General features: G+C 39.8%; 1 protein-coding gene across 4 annotated transcripts in view; it reads right to left on the bottom strand.

Moving 5' to 3' along the window:
• PTPDC1 (protein tyrosine phosphatase domain containing 1) overlaps nt 1-24,502 on the bottom strand; it is a 50,800-nt gene that overhangs the window by 14,559 nt on the left and 11,739 nt on the right. The window contains exons 1-6 of one of the 4 annotated variants that reach the window (XM_073352175.2): nt 7,601-7,667; nt 4,675-4,784; nt 3,913-4,084; nt 3,020-3,100; nt 2,678-2,796; nt 1,764-1,901 (exon numbers count right to left, since the gene is read on the bottom strand). In XM_073352175.2, the coding sequence (XP_073208276.1) occupies nt 1,764-1,901; nt 2,678-2,796; nt 3,020-3,100; nt 3,913-4,084; nt 4,675-4,735 (571 nt within the window). In that variant the 5' untranslated portion in view covers nt 4,736-4,784; nt 7,601-7,667. Of the gene's footprint in view, nt 1-1,763; nt 1,902-2,677; nt 2,797-3,019; nt 3,101-3,912; nt 4,085-4,674; nt 5,076-7,600; nt 7,694-24,502 lie in introns of those variants that run through there. The other 3 variants (XM_073352173.2, XM_073352176.2, XM_073352172.2) reach the window with 3 other exon arrangements.

Below are 24,502 nucleotides of genomic sequence, written 5' to 3'. Positions count from 1 at the left end.
GCGGGAACCCTGACAACCTGGTAGGTACAGTGGGAAATAATTAAACTTGAATTCCACTGTTAGTTTATCCGCTGGTAAAAGGATGCTGATGTAAATTGTTTGGGAACTCAGTACATAAAACTGCCTGTCTTTCCATGTGATATCATGGACACAAAGATAAGAAGAGGCATGTTACATGGTCTAATTGCAAAGGGGCTAGAGGCATTTTCAGTGAAGGCTTCTCTGGAACTCACTTCCACTCTTGGCCCACCAGAACCAGAATATTAGCCTTCAAATCATACTCTAAAACTAGTCTTCTGTTCCAAGCTTTTGTGGGACAGAAGGATCAGTAGGTAGCACTAGGTGGTAGGAGGGAGGCACTAATGTGTGGATTTGGGATGATGTCATGTTTCTGGCCTTTTATGTTCTATTTTATAAGTTACTTCAATTTTGTACATGCACCCAAAAGTATGTGTGGAAATCTTCCCAAATGAATTAAGAAATCAACATAAGCAATAGCCTTGACAGAGTATGTGCTTGTCAGACAACATGGAGCCTCATTCACCTCCCAATGAAGTAAAGACTCCCATTGATTTCAAGAGTAGTCCTTATAGGGGAGGTTCTATATGCATAAATCAAGGGTATACCTTGTGCTTAAGCATACCTGAGAAAAGCCCTTTTTCTCTAATAGCTGCACACTCGTGCTAATTAATTACTTCTAAAATATATTCAAAATGTAGAAGCATCATTATTACAAAAGGAGATTGGTGAGCCTGGCTTTTTGCTCTCCCTGTTCCCTGAGAGTCTCCTGCAACCTCAGTGGATTTTTTTTCTTTCTAAGCCCACCTATTTTATTATTTCTTGCATATACAGCTGTTTGTATCTCAGATCTCCAAAATAAGATCTTTTCTTCCGGCTGCAAGGATTTGAGGCCTGCAGCTGTTTCACTGATCTATATCAAAGTAATAGGAAAATGGCTAGGAAGGAGATCAGCCATTGCGGTCATTCTGTGGATATAAAAGGATTTGAAATTGAAGTGGCTACTCAGTGGAAGACAGAGGGAATCTAAGGTTTAGGGCTTTTTTCCCCCCTTTAAATAAGAAATTAAATCTCCCCTTAGCTCATATTAACTTGGTTAAATGCCATCTCTGAGCGGTTAAAGGTTTTTTCCCAGCCTCCCTCCACATTTTAAAAAATGCCAGTTTCTCTCTCAACTGTGTTTGCAGCACAGTTGCATCATTTTCGAACTCCTCACAACCCACAGAGAGCAATGGTGGCAGTTGCAGAGATGGGGCCAGGCAAAGAGACATATTTGGGAAGGGGTCAGAAGTTAAATGCAACCTTTAACATCCTCACACCCAAAAGACAAAGGCTTCAAAGACCAAAGGTCTGAGTTGGGACGGTAACCACAGATAACTGTCGTCAAGACCAGAAAAGCACAAGGTGAATTATTTTCTTAACTGGAGACTATGTGGAGTAGCAGCTGCCTAGATGAGGAGGCTGTACAGTTTCAATACTGCTGGGAGATTGTTACATGGATTCAAAGTTTCTCTAACCCTTTGGTTCACAGCTCATATCTGTTAACTTTGTCCCCTTGCTGCCTGTGACAGAATGACTTATTTTTTACAAATAAATGTTGTTTGCAAGTTTAATCACTTTACAGGTATACCTCCTCTAAGAGTGATAAATATACAATTTAAACAAACCTACAATGATTTATATCTGCCATTATTTTGTACCTACAGAAAATAAGTTCACATTAATTTTTGAAGTTGCACACATACCTGTTCGGCCAAGTCCTGCATGACAATGAACAGCCACCCTCCCTTCCTGCAAGGCAAAAGCCATCACTTTTACCATATCCAGTATAGTCGTGAGAGATGCCACGCCATAATCCTTCCATCCAAAATTATAAAAATAAACTAAAAAGAGAGAGAATTGTTTTCTTTAGTATACAATGTTAAATCTTTTGTTCTCTATGCAGAAGAGAAATGAGTAACCATAAACGAAAATACTGAAAGAATAAAAGTAAGAGGACTAACTATATATATTTGTTTGAAACAGATTATTTTCACATTTCAGAGAGAGCTTGCTGTGAGAATTTCATGGACGCGCTGAGGTAGTTAAGATGTTTCAGACTAAAGCTCAGCTGGAATGGAAAAGTTATAACAAAGCTGAGTGATTCATACTAAAATTACTGAGCTATATATAGGAAAAGTGTAACATTCTGTTTGGGCATAAAAGCACATCTTAATTCAATGGCTCTTAACTTTCGTAAGCAGATACACTCAGTGCAGTGTGAAAAAATAAAGATACTGCTGATACAAACCTTTTCAAATCAAAGAAACAGACATTTTGAAAAGTGCAACGTTACCCGCAAACATGTCTGAAACCCAGTTAACAATGCTCTACATTATTTTGCTCAGTTCCCATTTATCTTTTTACCAGGCATAGTCTTCTATCTACTCTAGCTGCTCACTCTACTGAAATTTAAAACACCAACCACATACCTCACCCAACAGTAGCATGAGAGAGGGATCAATGTATTATCGAAGGTTGGACATTGCTAAATTTGTTTTTTTATATTTTTTGTATAGTATTCCTTATATAACTGCTCTTAATCCAAAAGCTGTGTGTCAGAAAATCTGCATTACTGTACTCGATAATTAATGAGGAAAAGCAGCAGGAGTGAACTTACTTCCATCCTCCATGAAAGCTTCAGGAAGGTAGGTAAAGCCACTTTCTTGTTCAAGTGGATTCCCACAGCTAGCATGCTCCCCAGGACGCTGAAGGTTAATTATTGTTTTTATGTCACACCTTAAGCAAGGAACAGAATAGTCACATTATACACAGCCATAATTTCATTAACCCCTATTTTCTGAAGCATACATTTCTCCTAAGTGCAAAATGGAGGCTTACCTGCATATTGCTAAAATGAAAGGACCTTTACCAACAATCCAAATCTAAGTAGGAGGGAAAAAATGGATCAGGGATTATATCAGTAAGATTAGAGCAATTCATTACCAATAAAATTCATTACCTTTGAAACTGTTCAATAATGTTATACTTCTCAATAATTTCTGTTGAGGGTCGAGCCATGGCCACTATGTTATCTGTTATCCTGAGAAAATAAATTAATAATTTGGATGGATATTTCATTGTGAGTATTTCGTGGGTAATCTATGAAAATATATACCTTTTTTTTCATGTTCAGGGAGCTATCTATAATTAGCAATGTGCATTTATACCTTTTTTCTAAATTCTTTCACCAGATAACATGCTTTATAAATCCTACTGAAACAATTACTGGGTAAGTTATATAATAAAATGCCATTATTAGAGGTGCTCAGATACCGTGGTGATGAGCATGATATAAAAACTTAGGTAGATAATGGCTATCCAGATCACAATTTCTGTATTCCTATTCAGAGACATATTACATGTTTCTTCTTAACTCATTTTTACAAAATGTCAATATTAATTTAAAAATACATTCCAGTGACCATATAGGATGGAAAAAATGCTTTCATTGGCTCAATACCTAATATTATTTTATCTTCAATAACATGTTTTCATTCATTTTAATCTAAACCAATGAAAATATTTTAATTTAGCTGTATTTAAATTTCAAGGAAAAACTTATGTAGTTTAGAACATTCATGTAATCTGTAAACAGGCATTTATTATTTTGGATCTGAACCAAAGCCCACTGAAGACAATGCGTGTCTTTCATTGACTTCAATGGGCTTTGTATGAAGGCCTTTATGGCTTACTGCTAAGTATTAATTTTTAACTGACCTTTTATTCCAGTACATACTGTACTTAACTTGGCAGTCTATATTTGGTAGAAAAATGCAATATAAATCTATTACCCTAAATTCTCTAACGTAGCTAATACAATTAAGCTTAGTGAAATTGAGTGCTGCATATTACCAGGAAGAGTAAAGTCCTTTAATGGCTTGCTCTTGGTCACTCCATCGAGCTGGGTTTTCATACTTGCAAGCACGTCCACCACATGCCATCGAACACTGCATATGTCCAGGAATGACATGGCGAAGGCACTCCCCTACCTTAGTATATTTTGCAGTTGGACGCCTTGAATTTCCTACAACACATGGAAAAACAGAATAAATAAGGTTAGCAAACTATCATCACTACCCTAAAACATAATATAGCAAACTTTTAAATGATTCAATTACAAAAATATAGTATACTAAAGATTTTTCAAGAGATTTAAGCAGCAAGGACTCTCAATAAAAATACCATTATTTGCTTATATTAGCGCTGTTATTCATGACATCAACTTGGTTTCCTTCTTCATGAAATTATAGGTACGTGATATCCTCCATGATGAAGGAAATGTCATGGTAACCTTTTATCTAGAAATGTACAGCATGCCTGCACAAATACATATTAAGCTATCTTTTGCTTTAATTATTTTCTGAAACCAAGGTGTTAAACTGAAATGCTCTGTAAGTTAAAAATAAAGTACAAATTAAGCCCTGAGTAAGAGATCAGTAAATACAATTATATATAATAAAACAATAACCACTATCAAATGATTTTGAAATATTTCATATGTATTTATGTACATCTAAACATCTGAACAAGATTATACATCTTTAGTACATGTTATATAATACATTGCTATAAAACCCAAGTATGATTTTTGGCAATAATCTAAAAATACTTCACTTTTTTTCTCAGGAAAAGTTGCATTCAGCTCTGCAGGGCTTACAGATGATATGGCCACCATAACGCGGTGTGTGGATGATGAGAGGATCTCTACAACTGAGCTCCGGCGCCTTTGGAGTATGCGGAGAAGGGGATCAGAGGAAGAATGCCTCCGACCCTGAAAAAAGTTGCTAAAAATATTCACAGCTGAGCGCCTCCTGGGTGAACCCTCCATGATCGATCACCCCCTTGCAACACTTTACAAATGCCGTAGAAAACAAACTGGATCTGAAATCCAACTTGCTCAATGCTGAAGTTACACAGAGATGTGTATCTTTCTGTATGATCTAACGGTTATTCAGGATAGGCTGAGCGGTCTCCATAGTAACAAACAATGAACCCACTGATGCCAGCTACCCTTGTGGCAGCTAAATTCTATATGAATTGATTCTGCTTGGGATAAACTGTTCCACTGCTGATGAGAATAGTTGCATTTCAAGTAGATAACTCTGCAACTGGACTGGGACTATTTTCCATAAACAAAATGAGTATTTTAGTAAATTACAATTATTGTACATTCAAAACATACTACACAGTATATTATATACTGAAATACAATCAAAATGTAGTTTGGGGCACTGCTTTCCTATAAATCTGTAAGTAAATACACTGTACTCCCCCACTAATTAGTTTGAAGTCCATTACTTACCTTTTCCCCTCCACTTAGCTGCTCCAGAATGCATGGTTAGTTCTGTAATGATTGGGATTAGTGTAAAAAGAAAAGGAGTACTTGTGGCACCTTAAAGACTAACAAATTTATTTGAGCATAAGCTTTCGTGAGCTACAGCTCACTTCATCGGGCTATGTATATAAATCTCCACACTGTATTTTCCACTGAATGCATCCGATGAAGTGAGCTGTAGCTCACGAAAGCTTATGATCAAATAAATTTGTTAGTCTCTAAGGTGCCACAAGTACCCCTTTTATTTTTGTGAATACACACTAACACGGCTGCTACTCTGAAACCTGGGATTAGTGTGTTGCTATTGAAATTGTTAGGTACATGATGAATTGCAGACTGCTCACTCATGGACCATTCATATCCACTAACAAAACACAATTTGTTATTGAAAACAAAAGGTTTATTTTTTCAGAGCAGAGCTTTTTATTAACCAAAGCTCTTGGCTCTACTGGGTTGAGGTAAAGCAGACTATTGGGAGAAGTAGCCATATAATTTGATTGCTCTAAGTTTCAAGAGGTAGGTATCAGGCTATGAGCTGCCTCCCTCTTTGCTTCCATGCTAAAGAGGGAGATTGAGCTGGCCAGAAAGATTACAGCACTCTCAAAATCACAGGGCCAAACCATCACTTGCATGGGGTAAGGACAGTAAAAAACCATTAAAAATAATAGTCATCTTGTCAGTTCTCTATTAGAGTGCAATTTATAGATCTTGACGAGCAGGGTAGAGAAAAGAAAAGATAGAAGAAAAATCAGTATAACCTGACCCAATAAGCATGTTACGCCTGTTGCCCTCTCTTAAGGCCATGTTCTACCGTCAATCTGGGCATGCGATTTCCATCTGATGTCATTAGGACTTGTGTACGTATACCACGGGAAATCGATACTTCTTGAAGTGGAACTTGCATGACAAAACCGGGTAAGTTAAAAGTGGCTTTTTCCAGTTTAAAAACCTCAGGCAATGATCTCTTTCTTCTAGGTGCAGACAGGAAGGACGTTACTAGATTTTGAACAGATGTGCCACTTGGCTAGTAAGGGCACACGGAGAAGTTTGGTGCTGCTCCCAGCCCTACCACTTGCCAGTGATGGCAGGAGGGAAAAAAAGGAACACCTAAAATCTCCATTGGGTGCTGCTGTTGCCCAACAGCTTTTGCTACCCTGTTCCAACCCTAATGTTGATGTCAGGAGGGAGAGGAAGTATTAAAGCCTGCTTCATGGCTGTTGCCCATGAGTGTCTGCTACCAAGCCATGCTCTCCTCAACCAATCACATGCTAATCGAGGATTATAAAATAGCACTCCCCTCACCCCCACTGGGCTGCTGCTACCTACGAACCCTTTTTTTAAACCTGACATGTCACTATCAGTTTCAAAAAGAAAAAACTAGCACTTTGAATTAAGTGGATTTCTAGACCTGAAGGGCTGCTAAGGCAAGTTTTTGGGGTGTCTGTTATGGGGTGATTATAGGCTTTTTTTAGTTTAACTTCTGACTCTGTTGCCAAGGCTTTACAATTGTCTTGATGTTTGGAATTTTAGGAGTTATTTTTATTTGGATAATTCTTGGGTGCTGAGGTTTAAGTATCATTTGTGATTAAGGTTTTGGTTTTTTTTTTTTAGAGATGGTTCAAATGCTGGCTACATCCAGTGAATATATATCGAACTTTTGCTCATTAGATATTTTGCCTCCTTAGATGTAATTCCGTATGGATCTTCATAAGTCAGTAACATTTTTCTTCTAGATATGTCAAATTTAAGGAAGTTATAGTGGAGCCAGCAGTTGGTGAGACTGAGGGAGGCAAAATGCTGAATGCCATTATTCTCTCATTGACTTCAGTGCCGTTTGAAGGTAGTCAGCCGAAGTGGTGAATCATAATTATTGCCTGTAAAAACTGTTATTCTTTATTATTTGTTTTCTGTGGCACCCCACAATGTCTAAGCACTTCCCAAACACAAAAGACGGCACACTTCTTGTCCATAAGAATTTATAACCTAACAGAAACAGAAAGCTAAAGGCAAGGGAAACATGTCAAGGTGATTACTAGTCATAGCGATGTTTGAGTAACACAATGAATTATTTGTACTGCATATACACACACAGTATCCCCACAGCCTAGCTATAACAGTGTATATGGCTTTTATTTTTGAGAGATGATTCCTTTTCAAAACTCATCTAAACTTTCTTTTAAAGGGCATATTAAAGAAAATGATTACCTGAACTCATAGTTGCAAGATATGCACTGCTCTTTACCAATGAACAATAAGGCAATTCATTTTGCAGCAAGACCCCTGCAGCCATGGCAGTACCTGTTGAAACAGAAACATGTTTATTGTACATATATCAGGAGAGACTTAAAAAAATCACTGGAGGATAGCTACGCTTTATAAAGATATAGCTGAGCAAGTTACATGCAGTATAGAGTGAGACAGAAGCCTTGGGCAGTTAGATATTGGCCATAGTACTCATTGTTACACAATGGATTTAAACTGCAGGAAGTGACAGACTGTCCCAGAAAATTCAAGCTCATACATCCTGCAGTTTTAGTTTTGAGTTCTGCTGAATATGGACTTCAGGGCTGGATCCTTTATACAAATATGAGTCATTCAACAAAGGTCCTAGAATATTCAATGCACTGCCATCTTGATTTCAAACTCTCTAGAGTAAACAAGGGATTGTAGAACAGGAAATCTTGCAAGAATGCTTTTTTTTCCAGGAGAAGCTAATGAAATCATTGTGGCAGCACTGTTTCTGGACTGGAAACTTCATATTTACAATTTCAGATTACTTTGTATTTTTTCAAGAGACACCTATGAATGTGTGCAGTTATCTACAATAGCATGTGTAATCACCATAATTAAGCATACAAATCAGGTGATGGGCCTCAAAATCTCAGGTTATTTTTGACATGTTGGCAATTATGGAAACCATATTTTGTGGGACACTGCTCCACTTAGAAGTCTGGAATCTGAGATCTTGCCAACGTGGAGAAGGGCCTTTTGGTATAACCTAAACTGTGAATTTAAACCGATACAGTTATATCGGTATAAACTCCCATAGGAACTCTCTTATCCCAGTTTCGGAGTATCTTTTTCCCATTTAGCTTATGTGTCCTAGGAAGTGGTTTAAACAAATAAAAAAGCACTTTTAATCAAGAATAAGAGCATCCACAGAGGAGGTTATATCAGTAGAACAGGTAAAACTTTCCCATGCAGACAAGGCTGAGTACCAAATTCTGCAACAATATTTTTAGGATTCAACAGCACTAAGCAACCTGCCTCAAGGTACAGGAAATTTACTAAGAGGATGTTATGGGGGTGAGGTGCTGCAGCAGTCCAAGGCTGTGTGTTTGTAAGGCATTAATTGCTTGATTTTCCTTACCCACTGTTTAATTTATGCATATTTTTGAATGTTTTTTAAAAATTCAAATGACTTTTAAAACATCCTCACTGCGCATTTATCAGTTCAAATGTAGCACTGTCTGATTTCATGATGAAGTAAATCAGAAGTATCCCCAATGAAGATAATAGGCCCGGTTCTCATTTACACTAAAGCCACTTTACACTGCTCGGGCATTGTTAAGGGTCTTTAGAGTGGGCATAAGTTACATTTACACCCATTTTAAGGTCCCTTTAATGACAGAGCAGTGTAAAATGGCTTTAGTGCAAATGCAACCCCTGCAATCTCAAGGTGGCTGTGCTTTGTCTGGACATATGGGAAAAAATGGGTAGTAGATCCTTTAAGGGGGGAATGGGGAGGATTGGTAATTACCCACGAAAATATATTGGTTACGTCTGTTATTCAGTGACAATGGGGTAGACCTATCCAGATGAGGAGAGGATGTATTTCTGGCCAACATGAGAGAGGAAATTACCATTCATCTGGGAACCAGGTTGGCAGGGGGGAGGCAGTCACACTAATTGCTGGTGCCTGTGTAAGCAGGAGTCCAGTGCAGGTACTCATTCCATAGTGGGTCTGGTTCCCTGATAAACCAGAACTGGAAGTGGACCTAATGGGGAAGCACCCCATAAGGAAGCTAGGGAACACAGATGGGGCTCCTAATGTCTACTCCAGCAAGGAGACAACCTCTTTCCCCAGCCCCTTAACTCTTGTACAAGGGGAGGGCAGTGGGATGCCAGCAACAACCAGCTGTGGAGGGCTGATGGCAGCCCTCTACCAGGTGGAAGTGATTAAGGAAGGAAGTATTGCATGGATTACTGCCAGTTACTTCCCAGATGAGTCAATACAGTTGCAGCCTACTTAAGCCACATCTTCTCTTTTTTTCTGTGTGTCCAGGACAATGAGAATCAGGCACAGCGTAACTCCATGTAAGTAAAAGCACCTTAACAAACAAAGAGCCTTTAGAATCTTCAAGGATGCCAAGAAGTGCATTGCATTATAAGGAAGAAAAAAATTAGGGTTACCTGTATCTGAAATGTTTTCAACGCTGACCCTTGACTTTGTTATTTTAGCAGCAAATTCCTTCATTATATGGGTAGCTGACAGCAGCACCTATATTTAGGTAGCCCATCACTTTCCATTTTAAGAGATGCTTGTGCCCTTTTTTCAGTCGCTCTAACATTTTCACTGTTTGCAATGGGTCTCTGGAATTCAGCAAGGGGAAAGCCCGCAGGCTAAAGAAATGCCTTTTATTTGTCTCATGAAATTCCATTCAGGTTCAGTTGAGTTATAAACTATTTTAAAAAAATCACCCTCTCCCTTCTCACTTGCATTCCTCAGGAAAATTCTGGCAGTCTGCCAAAATTATAATTGACCACACAAACATCCTAAAGATTTAGATTTATGCTATCCATCATTTAAAGCAACAGCATCACCACCGCCACATGTTGCAGTCGGAATGCCTGAGAGCTGCCAGAGCAGCTGTAGTGGCAAGGCGGAGGGAAGGGGGAGGCAGCCGAGTCAAGCCAGGCTGGGCTCCACTGATTCAGCACAGGGCCAAGACATCCCATTCCCCATCCCCAGGGCATGACTTGGGGGCAAGAGTTCCCCAAACTCCCCATAGGGGAAGAGGGACAGCCAGATTGGACTCCCCATGTTATCCCCTCTGGCCATCCCATTCTCCACGCTGGAGGTACCACTGTGGTGGGAGGAAGGAATGATTGCTGGGCTGGGTCAGACTCTCCTGCATCACCCCTGGACCCAGCATATGGAGCCAGCCGACCACCTCCCCCCTCCTGCTGCTGCCACCTACTACAATCTGTCCTGTAACTCAAGTGGCCAAAGTCTGCACTGCAATGCTGATAGGCAGGGTTCACACCAGATGATGGTGCATGATGGTTGAGTTGTACATAATATAATTTTTTTTTACCTTTTTCCTCTAACAAAAACAATACCATAGGAAATTACATCCAAAAAACTGTTAAAAGAACATAATTTAGGTTGCTAAGTCAAGCACTTGAAAATTAGGAAATACCAGACTTATGGCTGCTCATACAGTCTTGACTATGCCCCTTCTGAGTATGCATTGTCCGGCTATGCCAGAAGAAAGACAGGAGGCAATGGACATGGTTTAATTAGGCTGTAACTTTATTCACTTAAAATATTCGGAGTATCCAACAAGAAGTTGTACATTGCAGCTGGTCATCATTTCCTTAATAATTTCCACCTAATTTTGAGGGCTGCTGTCAGCCCTGTCCCTTCCCAACCTGATTCCAGGCATCCCATTGCTGGGCCCCCACTGCCCTCCCCTCACATGAGGGTTAAGAGGGCTAGAAAAGGAGGGGAGTTGGCTTCTGATTGGACCAGATGTAGGAACCCCAAACCCTCTTCCTCAGCTCCCTTAAGGGCTGCATTCCTCTAAATCCCCTTCCAATCCATTTGATCCGATAACCATGGCCTTTCCATAACGAGTACCTGCACTGGATATTTGCCCCAAATTTTATATAGCAAGTTGTGATATTGTAACCTAAACCCATGCCCCACCCTACCGGGTCCCAAACCTGCTGTAGGAAGGTGGAAAAAACCACCCTATCTTGGTCAATCTGGCAGCGAGGGAACAATTCCTTCCCCGCCCCCAAGGAAAAGGGCAACTAGCATAATGGCCACAATGGATCAAGAAGAAACCCGGTCCTTTTTCAGATTCCATGGGTGGCAGGATGGATGCTGCCAGACCAATCAAGGTGAAAGAAGGCTTCTCCAGACTGTCCAGGGTATAAATACCCACCCTACTTTTCCAGTCAGCTGAAAGGGTAGTTACTCTACACACCTGGTCCAGCCACCTCCTGCTCCATCAGATAAACTTTCCCTTTTCCTCCTTCTCTGATACCAGTTGCAGAGGGAGCCCAAAAAGGCTTCCACTCCTGCCAGCTAGACAAGGACCCACTGTATACAGCTACGGTGAGCCCATTATGATCCAGTTTTAACGATATGATCACATATTTTTTCCCACAGGACCTTTGCCTTACTCAGTGCACAGAACGGAAAAACAAGGGGTCAGAATTAAGGCTGCAAGGGCAACCATAAATCTGGCATTTCTACCTTTCAAGTGCTTGACTTCCCAACCTACAACATTCTCTTTTAACACAGTGTTTTGATACTTAATTGCCAGGGACAAAATAAACGTGTGTGTCAAATGCTGACGACACTCTGATCACTTTATTCTTATACCTTTTACTCAATACATTAAATTTATTTTTTTAATATTATTTCTGTTACGATTGGATTCATTTGACACTTACTGCGTCTTAGTTCTTCAACACATTTTGATTCATTAGAACTCTTGTTCATGGTCCATACTGGGGATATCTAGCTGCCATGCAGGCACTGAAACTGCTCATTACAACAGGAGATCTTCCTATTAGAGCTATTTAACCACAAGCTAGAAGGCTCCTTAGCTACTCAAGCTACTGATTGACGCAATTATTTCTGCTGCAGCTGTTTGGAGAATATGTTCAACAATTAAAACAATTCTCTTGAGATGCTGGATAAACGGCACAAATTTGCCTACAAAATAGTTGCTAAACTCGCCCATACACAAAAGGACAATAGAAAACGAACCGTGTATTTTCCAGATGCATGCCACAGGGACACTGTCAAGTTAATCGTACTTGTGAAAGTTTTCTGTCTGAAAATTTGTACTTGCTTTTGTTACAATTAACATATGAGAGTACAGTAACTGAATGAGGTTAAAGGAAAATATGTATTTTTTTTTTGTCTGAGGGGAGTGCATATAACATTACTTTGTGCATGCACATTTTCCATACATTCAATTTTGTGTGGATCATTTATACAATACGGTAAAATAAATTAATTAAAAACAAAGATGTGGTGGTAAAACTGCAAAAATTGGCAGAAGTACTCAGGAGGTGTGTTTTCCAAAACTATTTCATATTTTTTTAAGAATTAACTTCAGTTAAGTTTTATGGGATCTCTTTTACTTTTAGAAAAGATCAGTATTGCAAAAAATTGTGTAGCTACAAAACTGCAGAAGGCTAATGAGCTCTTTCTAAATAATATAGCAATGAGAGTTGGTTCATTTGCCCAGGAATTTTTTTTACCTAGGAATTGGGCATCCCTGAAATTCTTTTCCAGAACCCAGACCAATCCTACTGCTTTTTCCCATATAAACAGTGCCATGGACTTCAATATTTTCTTTGTTTTAGGAGTGCTGTAGTATTTCATTTCAAACGTGAGTATGCTGAATTTACTACATGACAGCTATTCTGAATTCAGCAATGTGAGCAATATTCAGTCTCTGCATTTATTTTTTAGAACAAGTTAAGTGGGATTGTGATTTACTTTAAATACGAAAATAGCTCTTTTTGGAACAAGGGCAAAATGTGGCTCACAGTGAGGAAATGTGTTGTGATTTGGAACAGGAAGTACTATTTAACATTACAGTATTGTAAGTATATACAGTAAAGTGATTCAAGTTATAGATTTTGTTTTGCATTGCTACACAAATAAGGACAGTGCTAAAGTAAAACTAGTGCTTGAGTAACAACTGCTCACTTGGTTCTTATAAATGGCACTGGAGTAGAAAGAGAATAAGGGATTTGTGATTCTCTCTTTAGCTGCTGCAGTTTTCTTTAAGCAGCTAGGATCAAAGTTGAAGGGGTTTTCTGGGAAGAGATTAGCACTTTCTGTTTCTTTCATTTAAAATATAGTTTTATTCCTTAAAGGCCTTATTAACCAGTTTGTTCATTATATTTTACACTCAAACCTGGCACATGCTAGAGAAAAACAAATAAACAGCCAGCATGTTATTTTAGGCCATGTTCCTAATTCTCTTGAAGAGCTAATAAAGTCAGGTCTTGAGGCAATCATGCTATGACAGTAATCAGATTATCTACATTATCCATGTGACATACACCTCTATTGCCATGACAGCAAAGCAGAAGGTCTTTAATCTCAGATTTATGGTTTTATATCTCTCTTTCTCTATCTCTATACACACACACACACACACACACACACACACACGGAACAGCATCTTAGGTGATCTACCATCTGTTTATAGTTAACCACATATCAACCACAAAAAGAAAAGAAATACTTGTGGCACCTTAGAGACTAACCAATTTATTTGAGCATAAGCTTTCGTGAGCTACAGCTCACTTCATCGCATGCATACTGTGGAAAGTATAGAAGATCTTTTTATACACACAAAGCATGAAAAAATGGGTGTTTACCACTACAAAAGGTTTTCTCTCCCCCCACCCCACTCTCCTGCTGGTAATAGTTTATCTAAAGTGATCACTCTCCTTACAATGTGTATGATAATCAAGGTGGGCCATTTCCAGCACAAATCCAGGGTTTAACAAGAACGTCGGGGGGGGGGGTAGGAATAAACAAGGGGAAATAGGTTACCTTGCATAATGACTTAGCCACTCCCAGTCTCTATTCAAGCCTAAGTTAATTGTATCCAATTTGCAAATGAATTCCAATTCAACAGTCTCTCGCTGGAGTCTGGTTTTGAAGTTTTTTTGTTGTAATATCACAACTTTCATGTCTGTAATCGCGTGACCAGAGAGACTGAAGTGTTCTCCGACTGGTTTATGAATGTTATAATTCTTGACATCTGATTTGTGTCCATTTATTCTTTTACGTAGAGACTGTCCGGTTTGGCCAATGTACATGGCAGAGGGACATTGCTGGCACATGATGGCATATATCACATTGGTGGATGTGCAGGTGAACGAGCCTCTGATAGTGTGGCTGATGTTATTAGGCCCTGTGATGGTGTCCCCTGAATAGATATGTGGGCACAGTTGGCAACGGGCTTTGTTGCAAGGATAGGTTCCTGGGTTAGTGGTTCTGTTGTGTGGTATGTGGTTGCTGGTGAGTATTTGCTTCAGGTTGGGGGGCTGTCTGTAGGCAAGGACTGGCCTGTCTCCCAAGATTTATGAGAGTGTTGGGTTATCCTTCAGGATAGGTTGTAGATCCTTAATAATGCGTTGGAGGGCTTTTAGTTGGGGGCTGAAGGTGACGGCTAGTGGCGTTCTGTTATTTTCTTTGTTAGGCCTGTCCTGTAGTAGGTGACTTCTGGGAACTCTTCTGGCTCTATCAATCTGTTTCTTCACTTCCGCAGGTGGGTATTGTAGTTGTAAGAATGCTTGATAGAGATCTTGTCGGTGTTTGTCTCTGTCTGAGGGGTTGGAGCAAATGCGGTTGTATCGCAGAGCTTGGCTGTAGACAATGGATTGTGTGGTGCGGTCAGGGTGAAAGCTGGAGGCATGCAGGTAGGAATAGCGGTCAGTAGGTTTCCGGTATAGGGTGGTGTTTATGTGACCATCGTTTATTAGCACTGTAGTGTCTAGGAAGTGGATCTCTTGTGTGGACTGGACCAGGCTGAGGTTGATGGTGGGATGGAAATTGTTGAAATCATGGTGGAATTCCTCCAGGGCTTCTTTTCCATGGGTCCAGATGATGAAGATGTCATCAATATAGCGCAAGTAGAGTAGGCGTGTTAGGGGACGAGAGCTGAGGAAGCGTTGTTCTGAGTCAGCCATAAAAATGTTGGCATACTGTGAGGCCATGCGGGCACCTGAAAGTTGCGATATTACAACAAAAAAACTTCAAAACCAGACTCCAGCAAGAGACTGTTGAATTGGAATTCATTTGCAAATTGGATATAATTAACTTAGGCTTGAATAGAGAATGGGAGTGGCTAAGTCATTATGCAAGGTAACCTATTTCCCCTTGCTTTTTCCTACCCCACCCCCCCAGACGTTCTTGTTTAAACCCTGGATTTGTGCTGGAAATGGCCCACCTTGATTATCATACACATTGTAAGGAGAGTGATCACTTTAGATAAGCTATTACCAGCAGGAGAGTGGGGTGGGGGGAGAGAAAACCTTTTGTAGTAGTAAACACCCATTTTTTCATGCTTTGTGTGTATAAAAAGATCTTCTATACTTTCCACAGTATGCATGCGATGAAGTGAGCTGTAGCTCACGAAAGCTTATGCTCAAATAAATTGGTTAGTCTCTAAGGTGCCACAAGTACTCCTTTTCTTTTTGCGAATACAGACTAACACGGCTGTTACTCTGAAACATATCAACCACAGAATACAGTGCCATTAAGTCTGCATAAATAACGTAGTGAATGGAACTATAGTACAGTAATAGCATACACCTATTGACTAACTGAACGAATCAGCAATATAGTATTGCCCAAGGATGCAAATGGCTCCTGAATTGTGGTATACTGTCTGATACCAAAGACTGAGAGTAATATTGCACCAAAGACAATTATTTTATTGCTCGTACCATGTTGCCAGTCAGCATAGATTTTGAAGATATTTTCTCACCTTCCTGAAGAAAACGGATCCCCAAACAAAAAGGAAATGCAAGTTTTTGCTGGCTGCCCACTGGTCACTATGTTGATCTACACCAGGGGTCAGCAAACCTTTCAGAAGTGGTGTGCCGAGTCTTCATTTATTCACTCTAATTTAAGGTTTCGCATGCAGTAATACATTTTAATGTTTTTAGAAGATCTCTCTCTATAAGTCCATATTATGTAACTAAACTATTGTTGCAGGTAAAGTAAACAAGATTTTTAAAATGTTTAAGAAGCTTCATTTAAAATTAAATTAAAATGCAGATCTTATCAGTTTAGAGCAGTGGTTCTTTACCTGGGGTGCGAGATGCCCTTTCTGGGCGTGCGAGACATACGAGATTTTTTGAGAAGGTAAATCAATGAAACACAAATTAAGCACAGGCACATAAGTACAACTACTTTGTTTCATCAAACCTATGCATTTATTAACATTATACATTTTTAACGATTACTGTAATATACAAAGTTTTTAAGTTTTCAAGTTTTTAAGTTAATTGTAGTGTATTTTTTGATAAGGGGACAGGTGGAGCGTATTAAATTGCTCCCCATAGGAATGTGCTACTTACGGTGTACTACTTACAGCTGCCAGTCCTGATGCTCTGAGCGGCATGGTAAGGGGACGGGGAACAGGGGTGGTTGGATAGGCGTGGGAGTCCCGGGGGGCCTGTCAGGGGTCGGGGGTATGGATAGGGTTCGGGGCAGTCAAGGGACAGGGAGCAGGGGGGTTGGATGGGTGGAGGGTTCTGAGGGGGGCAGTCAGGGGACAGGGGGTCCCGGGAGGGGGTGGTAAGGGGACAAGGAATGGGGAAGGGGTTGGATGGGTCAGGTGTTATGAGGGGGACAGTCAGGGGGCGGGAAGTGGGCCGGCTGCTTGGGGAGGCACAGCCTTCCCTACCCAGGTGTAGTGCATTAAATTTCTCCCCTTAGGAATGTGCTACTTACGGGGTACTACTTACGGCTGCCAATCCTGGTGCTCTGCATGTAGCACATTCCTACGGGGAGAAATTTAATCCACTGCACCAGCAGACAGAACCCCAGACCGGCGGTGGGTTCTGTCTCAGGTTCCGTCCACTGGCTCCTGCCAGCCGGGGTCCCGGCCGCCGGCCCCGCTCAGCCCGCTGCCGGCCTGGCGTTCCGTTCACCCAGGCCGGCAGCGGGCTGAGTGAGGGCGGCAGCCAGGACCCCAGCTGGCAGCAGCATGCCAGTAAAAATTGGCTTGCGTGCTGCAGGTTGCCGATCCCTGATCTACACTTTTCTTGACTGAACTGAACCAAAACCCCATTATGCTCTATAGGGCTAGACCAAAGGTGAAGTGGAAAAGTACTCCTTGAGAAATTGGCGGTATGTCTGCACTGCATCAAGGAATGAACTTCCCAGCCCAGGTCCAGACCAGACTTGTATTTGCAGGGCTTACACTAGCATACTAAAAATAGCTGCGTAGACATTGCAACTCAAGCTGGAGCCTGGGCTCTCATGCCCGCCCGCTCACCCACACAAGCTTGGGCGCCCAAGCTGTATCATCTACCCAGCTATTTTTAGTGCACTAGCATGAGCTCCCACAAACACAAGTCTGTGGATCCAGATTGGGAGGCTTGCTCCTATATGCAGTGTAGACGTATCCTATAGAGCTGAGACTGCAGGTGGTACTTTCACTACATAAGGAATAGAATTTTACTTTAGACTGTGAAATCAACTCTCACAAACAAATGTATTAATTAAAATATGTAAACTGCTTTATTTCAGCAACTGCAAGGGTAACTGGATAAGGTGTGCAATGCAACTAAACTAAGTAGCTAATACTAAACAAGTAAAATGTATCATTATTGGAATGCTTTGTGTTTATACAAAGTTGTAGAACTATGAACCCTACTCATTAAGCTTCCTGTGGAAAACTACTAGTAGTTAAACTGTTAAAATCTCTGTTCTTTGTACATGTAGAATCTGTCAGAAAAGAAAATATACGGCTCGCAAAATATACACCATCTGTCAGGTATGGATGATTATCTGTACATGGTTTGGTTGGTATAGATGTCTCTATGTCTTGCAAAACATGGATGGGGCTAAATAAAAGAAGATGTGTAAGGTCTGGTAATAGAGTGAAATTTGTGGAATCTTTTATTTTTTATAAACAAGGGTGTGTGTTTATATGTATAAAGTAGAATTGCGTTCAGACTTTGGAACAGACACAGACTGGAGATGAAAGCTGTGATTGTACAAAGCTGTTCCCCAGACTGGGTAATGTATATTCCTTTCTGTATTGTGCTGATTTATCTTTGATTAATAAACTTACAGAGCATGGGTTATATGATTTTTGGCAATATGTATTTGATAACAGATGAGTAGCAGTCATCTGGAATTGAACTAGAATGGTCAAGAGTGAAATAACCATCAAGTTCATTTAAATTTACATTGAGCATTTTGCAGGGCTAATTCCACCACTTACTAATGTCTTATTGAACCAGTTATCAAATATCTGCCCTGATGACGTTCAGCCACCTTCTTGGCAAGTCTGTTTCACTGCCCAGTTTCTCTTGCTGATAAGACTTTTCTTACTACTTTGCCAAAATGAATAATTTTTTAGCTTCATGTCACTGCAGAGACTATCTTGTGAGACTATGAATAACTCCCTCTTTTCATTTATACCGTTACTCTGAAATTATTTATTCAATATGTTTATGCCTACAGAGTCTTTTTTAAAAACTACAAAATATAGCTCTTTATTCTCCAGTTATTTTTGTTATAGAATTGGATTATTAACAAATTAATTGTTGAAGAAACTAAAAACTTGAGTAGAACTTCAGGTATTCTTTTAGACACTATTTTTTGTAAGCAGCATTTTTTTTTCATTTTATAGCACCACAGCTTTCATTAGGTGTTGAGAAAGCATCTCTTGAAGCTTCTCAATGCTATTTCTCAGTAACAGCCACAAAATGTTGCATGTTCCAAATATATGAATCTAAATACTCTAATGCATGGATCCATTTAGGATAATGATCCAATGAGACGCTGCCTGTCACTCTCCCACTCCATACTCTTCAGTACATCCAAGTTACTGAAGTTAGCAACAGCAAAACCATGTAGCACGAAAAGTCCGTCTTACACGTCATAGGACAAATCCTGTCTAGTACTCCACTAGTGCAGAGAGACCATTCTCTTGCAGAGGAAGTGGTGTGATTACTTTGTGCCACCGGGGGGAGGGGGGGAAATGGGGGAAGAGTAGGGGGAACCAAGATTGAGAGAGACGGTACAGGGGCATAGGGGCCGACTTCCCCTCTGCCCAGTGGGTGCTCGACACCCACCCTGCCCCGCCTGACCTTTTCCCACCCTAGCCCCCCCATTGCACCCCCTTCCCCCAGGTCCCCGCCCCTGCCCTGCCTCTTCTCCACCTCCTCCCCTGAGCACACCGTGTCCCTGCTCCTCCTCCTCCCTCTCCCTCCCAGAAAGTCCTAAGCGCCACTAAACAGCTGTTGGGCAGGGGAAGCACTGGGAGGGGAAGGAGCAGGGATGTGGTATGCTCGGGAAGGGGGGGAGAAGGCAGCAAGGAGGGGGGGAGAAGGCAGCAAGGAGGGGGGAGCTTGGCTGCCCGTGGGTGCAGAACACCCGCTAATTTTCCCCACGGAGTTGTCACCTATGCACAGGGGGGCAAGAGGACTCCCTACTTACAACTATCAGTCTGCAGCAGGAACAGTGCATGTGACTAAGGAAAGAGGTTGGTGATTCCACCTCTATGTCTGTTGTGGGGAAAGAAGGACCATACAGGCAATGGAAGCTACTCCTCTAAGTCCCATGACTGGCTTTGCTGTCACTCTGCCTTCAGTGGAAGAAGATTCCTTCCCCTCTCATCTCTGCTACCTGGGAAGTCTCCCTGGCACCCGGATGTTGTTCAAACTGGGTGTTGTGCAGAGTATTTGCCTGAGAATGAGGGAGAGAAAAACGGATAAAGTTTAACATTCTGACTGCCAGAAAAGAATTGCACTGAGTAAAGGAAATGAGAGAATAAGATGTCTAAAGAGTATCCCCCAAGTAATTACCAGTAATATGGCTATTTAACATAAAAATACAAGTAATTATTGCCTTTTCTTACAGAACCTATTTCCAAAACTTGCAGACAAGTTTTTGTTTTCTAGAATAGAAGCGTTCCAGTTCTGCCAACTCAGCTACCGCCATGAATAGTAACCCAATGGTAAGGTTCATTAGCATATTTTTGTTGAACTAAATTAATACATAAAGGCCTCTGCCCTGCAAACTCTTATGCCTGTGAGTAACTTTGTACATGTGAGTAAATCCATGGAGTTCAATGAGACTACTCACATACTTACAATATCAGGGCCAGAGTTAGTAGCCAATTTTAAAATCTCTGTTTCAGAAACTCAGTATTTTCAACCTTAATATAAAAAGGACATCATAAACTTGAAGTCTAATCAACTTAATGAGTAAACAGTAGCATCAGACACTACACATCTCCCACAGTCCCTTTGCTGGTTTTTGTGGATATGTTCATATCTCCCTGCTTTTGTTTTTTTAAGGTAGTTGTTTTCTCCCCTGTTGTCTTTCACACATAAACAATAGGCAAAAACAATCTAAGGGCCAGATTTAAAAAGTACTTAGGTGCCTAAAGATGTAGATAAGTGCCTAGTCCCTTTTGAAAATACCATTAGGCATCTTTCTAAGTCTTTAGGCACTAAATACTTTCAAAAATCTGGCCCGTTCCTGCCAACACATATCTTAGATGAGTAATTGCTCTGGTCCTACTGAAGTCAATGGGACTACTCCCCTGAATAGTTAGTCATGTGGATAAGTCTTTTCAGGATCAGGTCCTTACCTGCCAAAACACAGGAAGGAATGAAAGTAACACCACAATGTTCTGTAAACTGCACAAAGTTTTCTTCTCAAATCTCTAAATGTCGTTTTCTCTAATCTCTTTCAGTTATAGCAGCTTTCAGAGTAACAGCCGTGTTAGTCTGTATTCGCAAAAAGAAAAGGAGTACTTGTGGCACCTTAGAGACTAACCAATTTATTTGAGCATAAGCTTTCGTGAGCTACAGCTCACTTCATTGGATGCATACTGTGGAACGTGTAGAAGATCTTTTTATATACACACAAAGCATGAAAAAAGTTATAGCAGCGGTTCCCAACCAGGGGTCTGAGGCCCAAGCAGGTTTCAGGGGGTCCGCCAAGAAGGGCCAACATTAGACTCACTGGGGCCCAAGGCAGAAAGCCGAAGCCCCTGCCACCCGGGGCTGAAGCAGAAGCCTGAGCAGCATAGCTTCGCAGGGCCCACTGTGGCATAGGTCTCCGGGCAATTGCTCTGCTTGCTATTCCTAATGCTGGTCCTGCCTTTTATATGCAGAAAAACAGCTGTTGCGGCACAGGTGGGCCATGGAGTTTTTAAAGCATGTTGAGGGGGCCTCAGAAAGAAAAAGGTTGAGAAAGCCTGAGTTATAGTAACCTTAGATGATACTTTTTACCAGTGTAGGTTAAAGAAAGTCAGAGTAACGTGATCATAAAAAAAAAAAATCCCTTTAGCCTATTTCTCCAACATATGAGAAACAATTAAACTTGTCAAAATTCAGTTTTTTAAATCAGGTACTTTAAGATATGCAATCAAGAGTTTTTGACATTAAAACATTTTAAAATATGCTAACAAGTAGCCAGTTAGAAGACTTTCAGCTAGAAGTACAGGTCACTAAAAAAAAAGCAAATTTTATAATAGAATTGCTAACTCAACTGTAACATCATTGTCAGAAATAATACAAATTTGTAAAGATGCTCAGAGAAGTAATGTTTTTATTTCCACGTTGCATTATTACTAGTGATGACAATTTAAAAAGGGAAAAATATTATTCCCTAAGGAGTTTTCAATCTAGGTTAGCAACAAGACACAAGAGGTGGATGAAAAACAGATGGGGAGACGGGGAGAGAAATGGAGGTCAAGGTAACAATAAAACACATATGTTTTCATATAGACTAGCCATATGACATTTACACAGTGGGGTGATCCTACACCCGTGGCAAAACATCCAGTGATTTACGTGGGAACAGGATTAGGATCAGTATGTTATGTCTGTACCTGCCTCCGTGCACTTTTTTTTTTTTTTTTTAAGGAAAAACAATATTCACCATCTGTTCCAGTAAGAACTGAATGTGACTTAATCATTAAGCAGAGTGTTTACACAGGACTGTGGTTGTTTATGGTATATCATAGACATACAAAAGGAACAAAAGCATACAATTAGGCTTGGAAGGTTTAGATTTCTATAGGTAAATGTTGGTAAACACTAATTTCACTGCACAAACATGGACAAATAATATTTCCATTGATGACAACTGAAATTTCCGAATAAGCAAAGTAAAAACCAATACTGTTTGAGAACTTAGAGTTAAAATCCAGTGATTTAGTCTTTTGAATTAGGATTATTACAAATAGACAAGTAAATGAATAGTAAAAACACGTATGATTTGTTAATTTAATTACAGGATATTTACTTCATATATTTTGACATGTGATATTGACCATGTGTCTTCATTAACTTTTTGAATCTCAGGGTCTGTCATTAAATTATATATATATATATATATATATATATATATATATATATATATATATATATATATATATATAATGCTTAAAAATCAATAATATCCAACAAAATTATATAAAATAAAAATCAAATTCTGCCAAGCCTACATACAATTCAGCAGAACACTGTGTAGGTGTCGCAGCCCTGGGTATTAATTGAAGGTGGGCATAAATTAAATAGCAAGAAATTTCGTGCTAAACTGATGGACAGGTCTAACAATTGATTTAATTAGTATTCTTTAATTCACTATCAGAGTTATTCAGTAAATGCTAGCACGATAGTTTACAGACCTTATTTTAAACTATCTTGAACAGGCTGGCAGCCAATAATTACTATTGGGAATTATAAAGGAACAGGGTAAAAGTGAATACATTAACTGTTCTACAAACAAAACTGGTGACTCAGATATTATTAATCTTGCACCACATGTTTAGTAAGACTCTCTTTTTCTGATTTGCATTGTGAACTACATACAGAAGAGTGAATTGGATTGTCATTATAGTTTGGAATGCTATACACAACTGAATTTTAATATAACTATGCTCACAAGTGCACATGCTTTAAAATGGGACTTTAGCAATGTCAAATTAATACAAATATCTGTCCTTTGTAAATTTCAACCTCAGAACTGGAGAGAGTTAGCTTCTCATTTTAAATTAGTTTTAACAGGCAATTTCAATAGTTTCAGTTTAATGCCTTACCTGTTACCCAGAAAAAAGATTGGGTGACTGCTGATCCCTTCATTGCTGCAGATTTGACCAAGCACAAGTAGCGTGTTGTATGAAAATACCAGTTTATAGAAATGAATCCTAAATGTTGTTGCAGTTTTTACTATGGTTAATTGGATTTGTAAGGGTAATCTGGGAGGAGCCAATAACAATCGATTTTTTTCCCCTAAGACTACATGTGCAATACCTAAGGGACTATGCAGATAATCACCCCATAAACTGCTTTCTGTGTCTGGTTTAGATTTTAAAGGGATTGAGGCAAACAGGCTACATTAAACGTGATATTTTAACAACAGAATCCTTTCCCTCTTCCTTCACTCCCATTACGGTCCAACAAAACCTGTTTGTCATTTCTGGTAGGTATTTATAAGATGTGCTTCTTAACCACTGAAGCAATGGCAATGTAGAGATAATTTCGGATGAAGTTACATTAAACAAGGACTCACTAATAAATCAATTTTGAAACAATGAATCACAATGAATAATGTCATACTCAAATCTCTGGTATCTCATCTGTTCTTTTAATATTTTCTTTCTTATTTTCACATAGAAGCCTGGCATATAACTAATGTAGTTATAGCTAGTGTAAGTTAACAGGATCAAATATTATATGTCTACAACAACATGAAAAAACAAGTGCTTCTGAAGACAGCATACTTAATCAAAGAAGGAAGAGCCTAACTATATGGATTTCTTTGGGTGAGTGAATCAGCAAACAACTAGCGAATATACAGTATGGGAAATATTTTGCTCTATTTTACAAAGTTCATTTCAACCACTGAACATTAGTTGACAATACAAAAGGTTTCCACTGATTCTTGCAGCACTTATTAAAAAGCTGGCAATGTTAGTAACAGTTATTGAAAGTTCACCATAACATGACACCCCTTTCTACCCCCCTTCCCTTTACTTAAAAACACAGTAGCCTATATTCACACAAGCTTCTTGGAGATAGGGAGATCTGCTTTATTTACGCAAGCAAATTGACCTGGATACAACTGTTCTAAGG

Source organism: Lepidochelys kempii, chromosome 7 (genome assembly GCF_965140285.1).
Source record: "Lepidochelys kempii isolate rLepKem1 chromosome 7, rLepKem1.hap1, whole genome shotgun sequence".
Classification (NCBI taxonomy): Eukaryota; Metazoa; Chordata; order Testudines; family Cheloniidae; genus Lepidochelys; species Lepidochelys kempii.
Note: the sequence above shows the minus strand (reverse complement) of the source record. Positions and strands in the feature narration are given on the sequence as shown.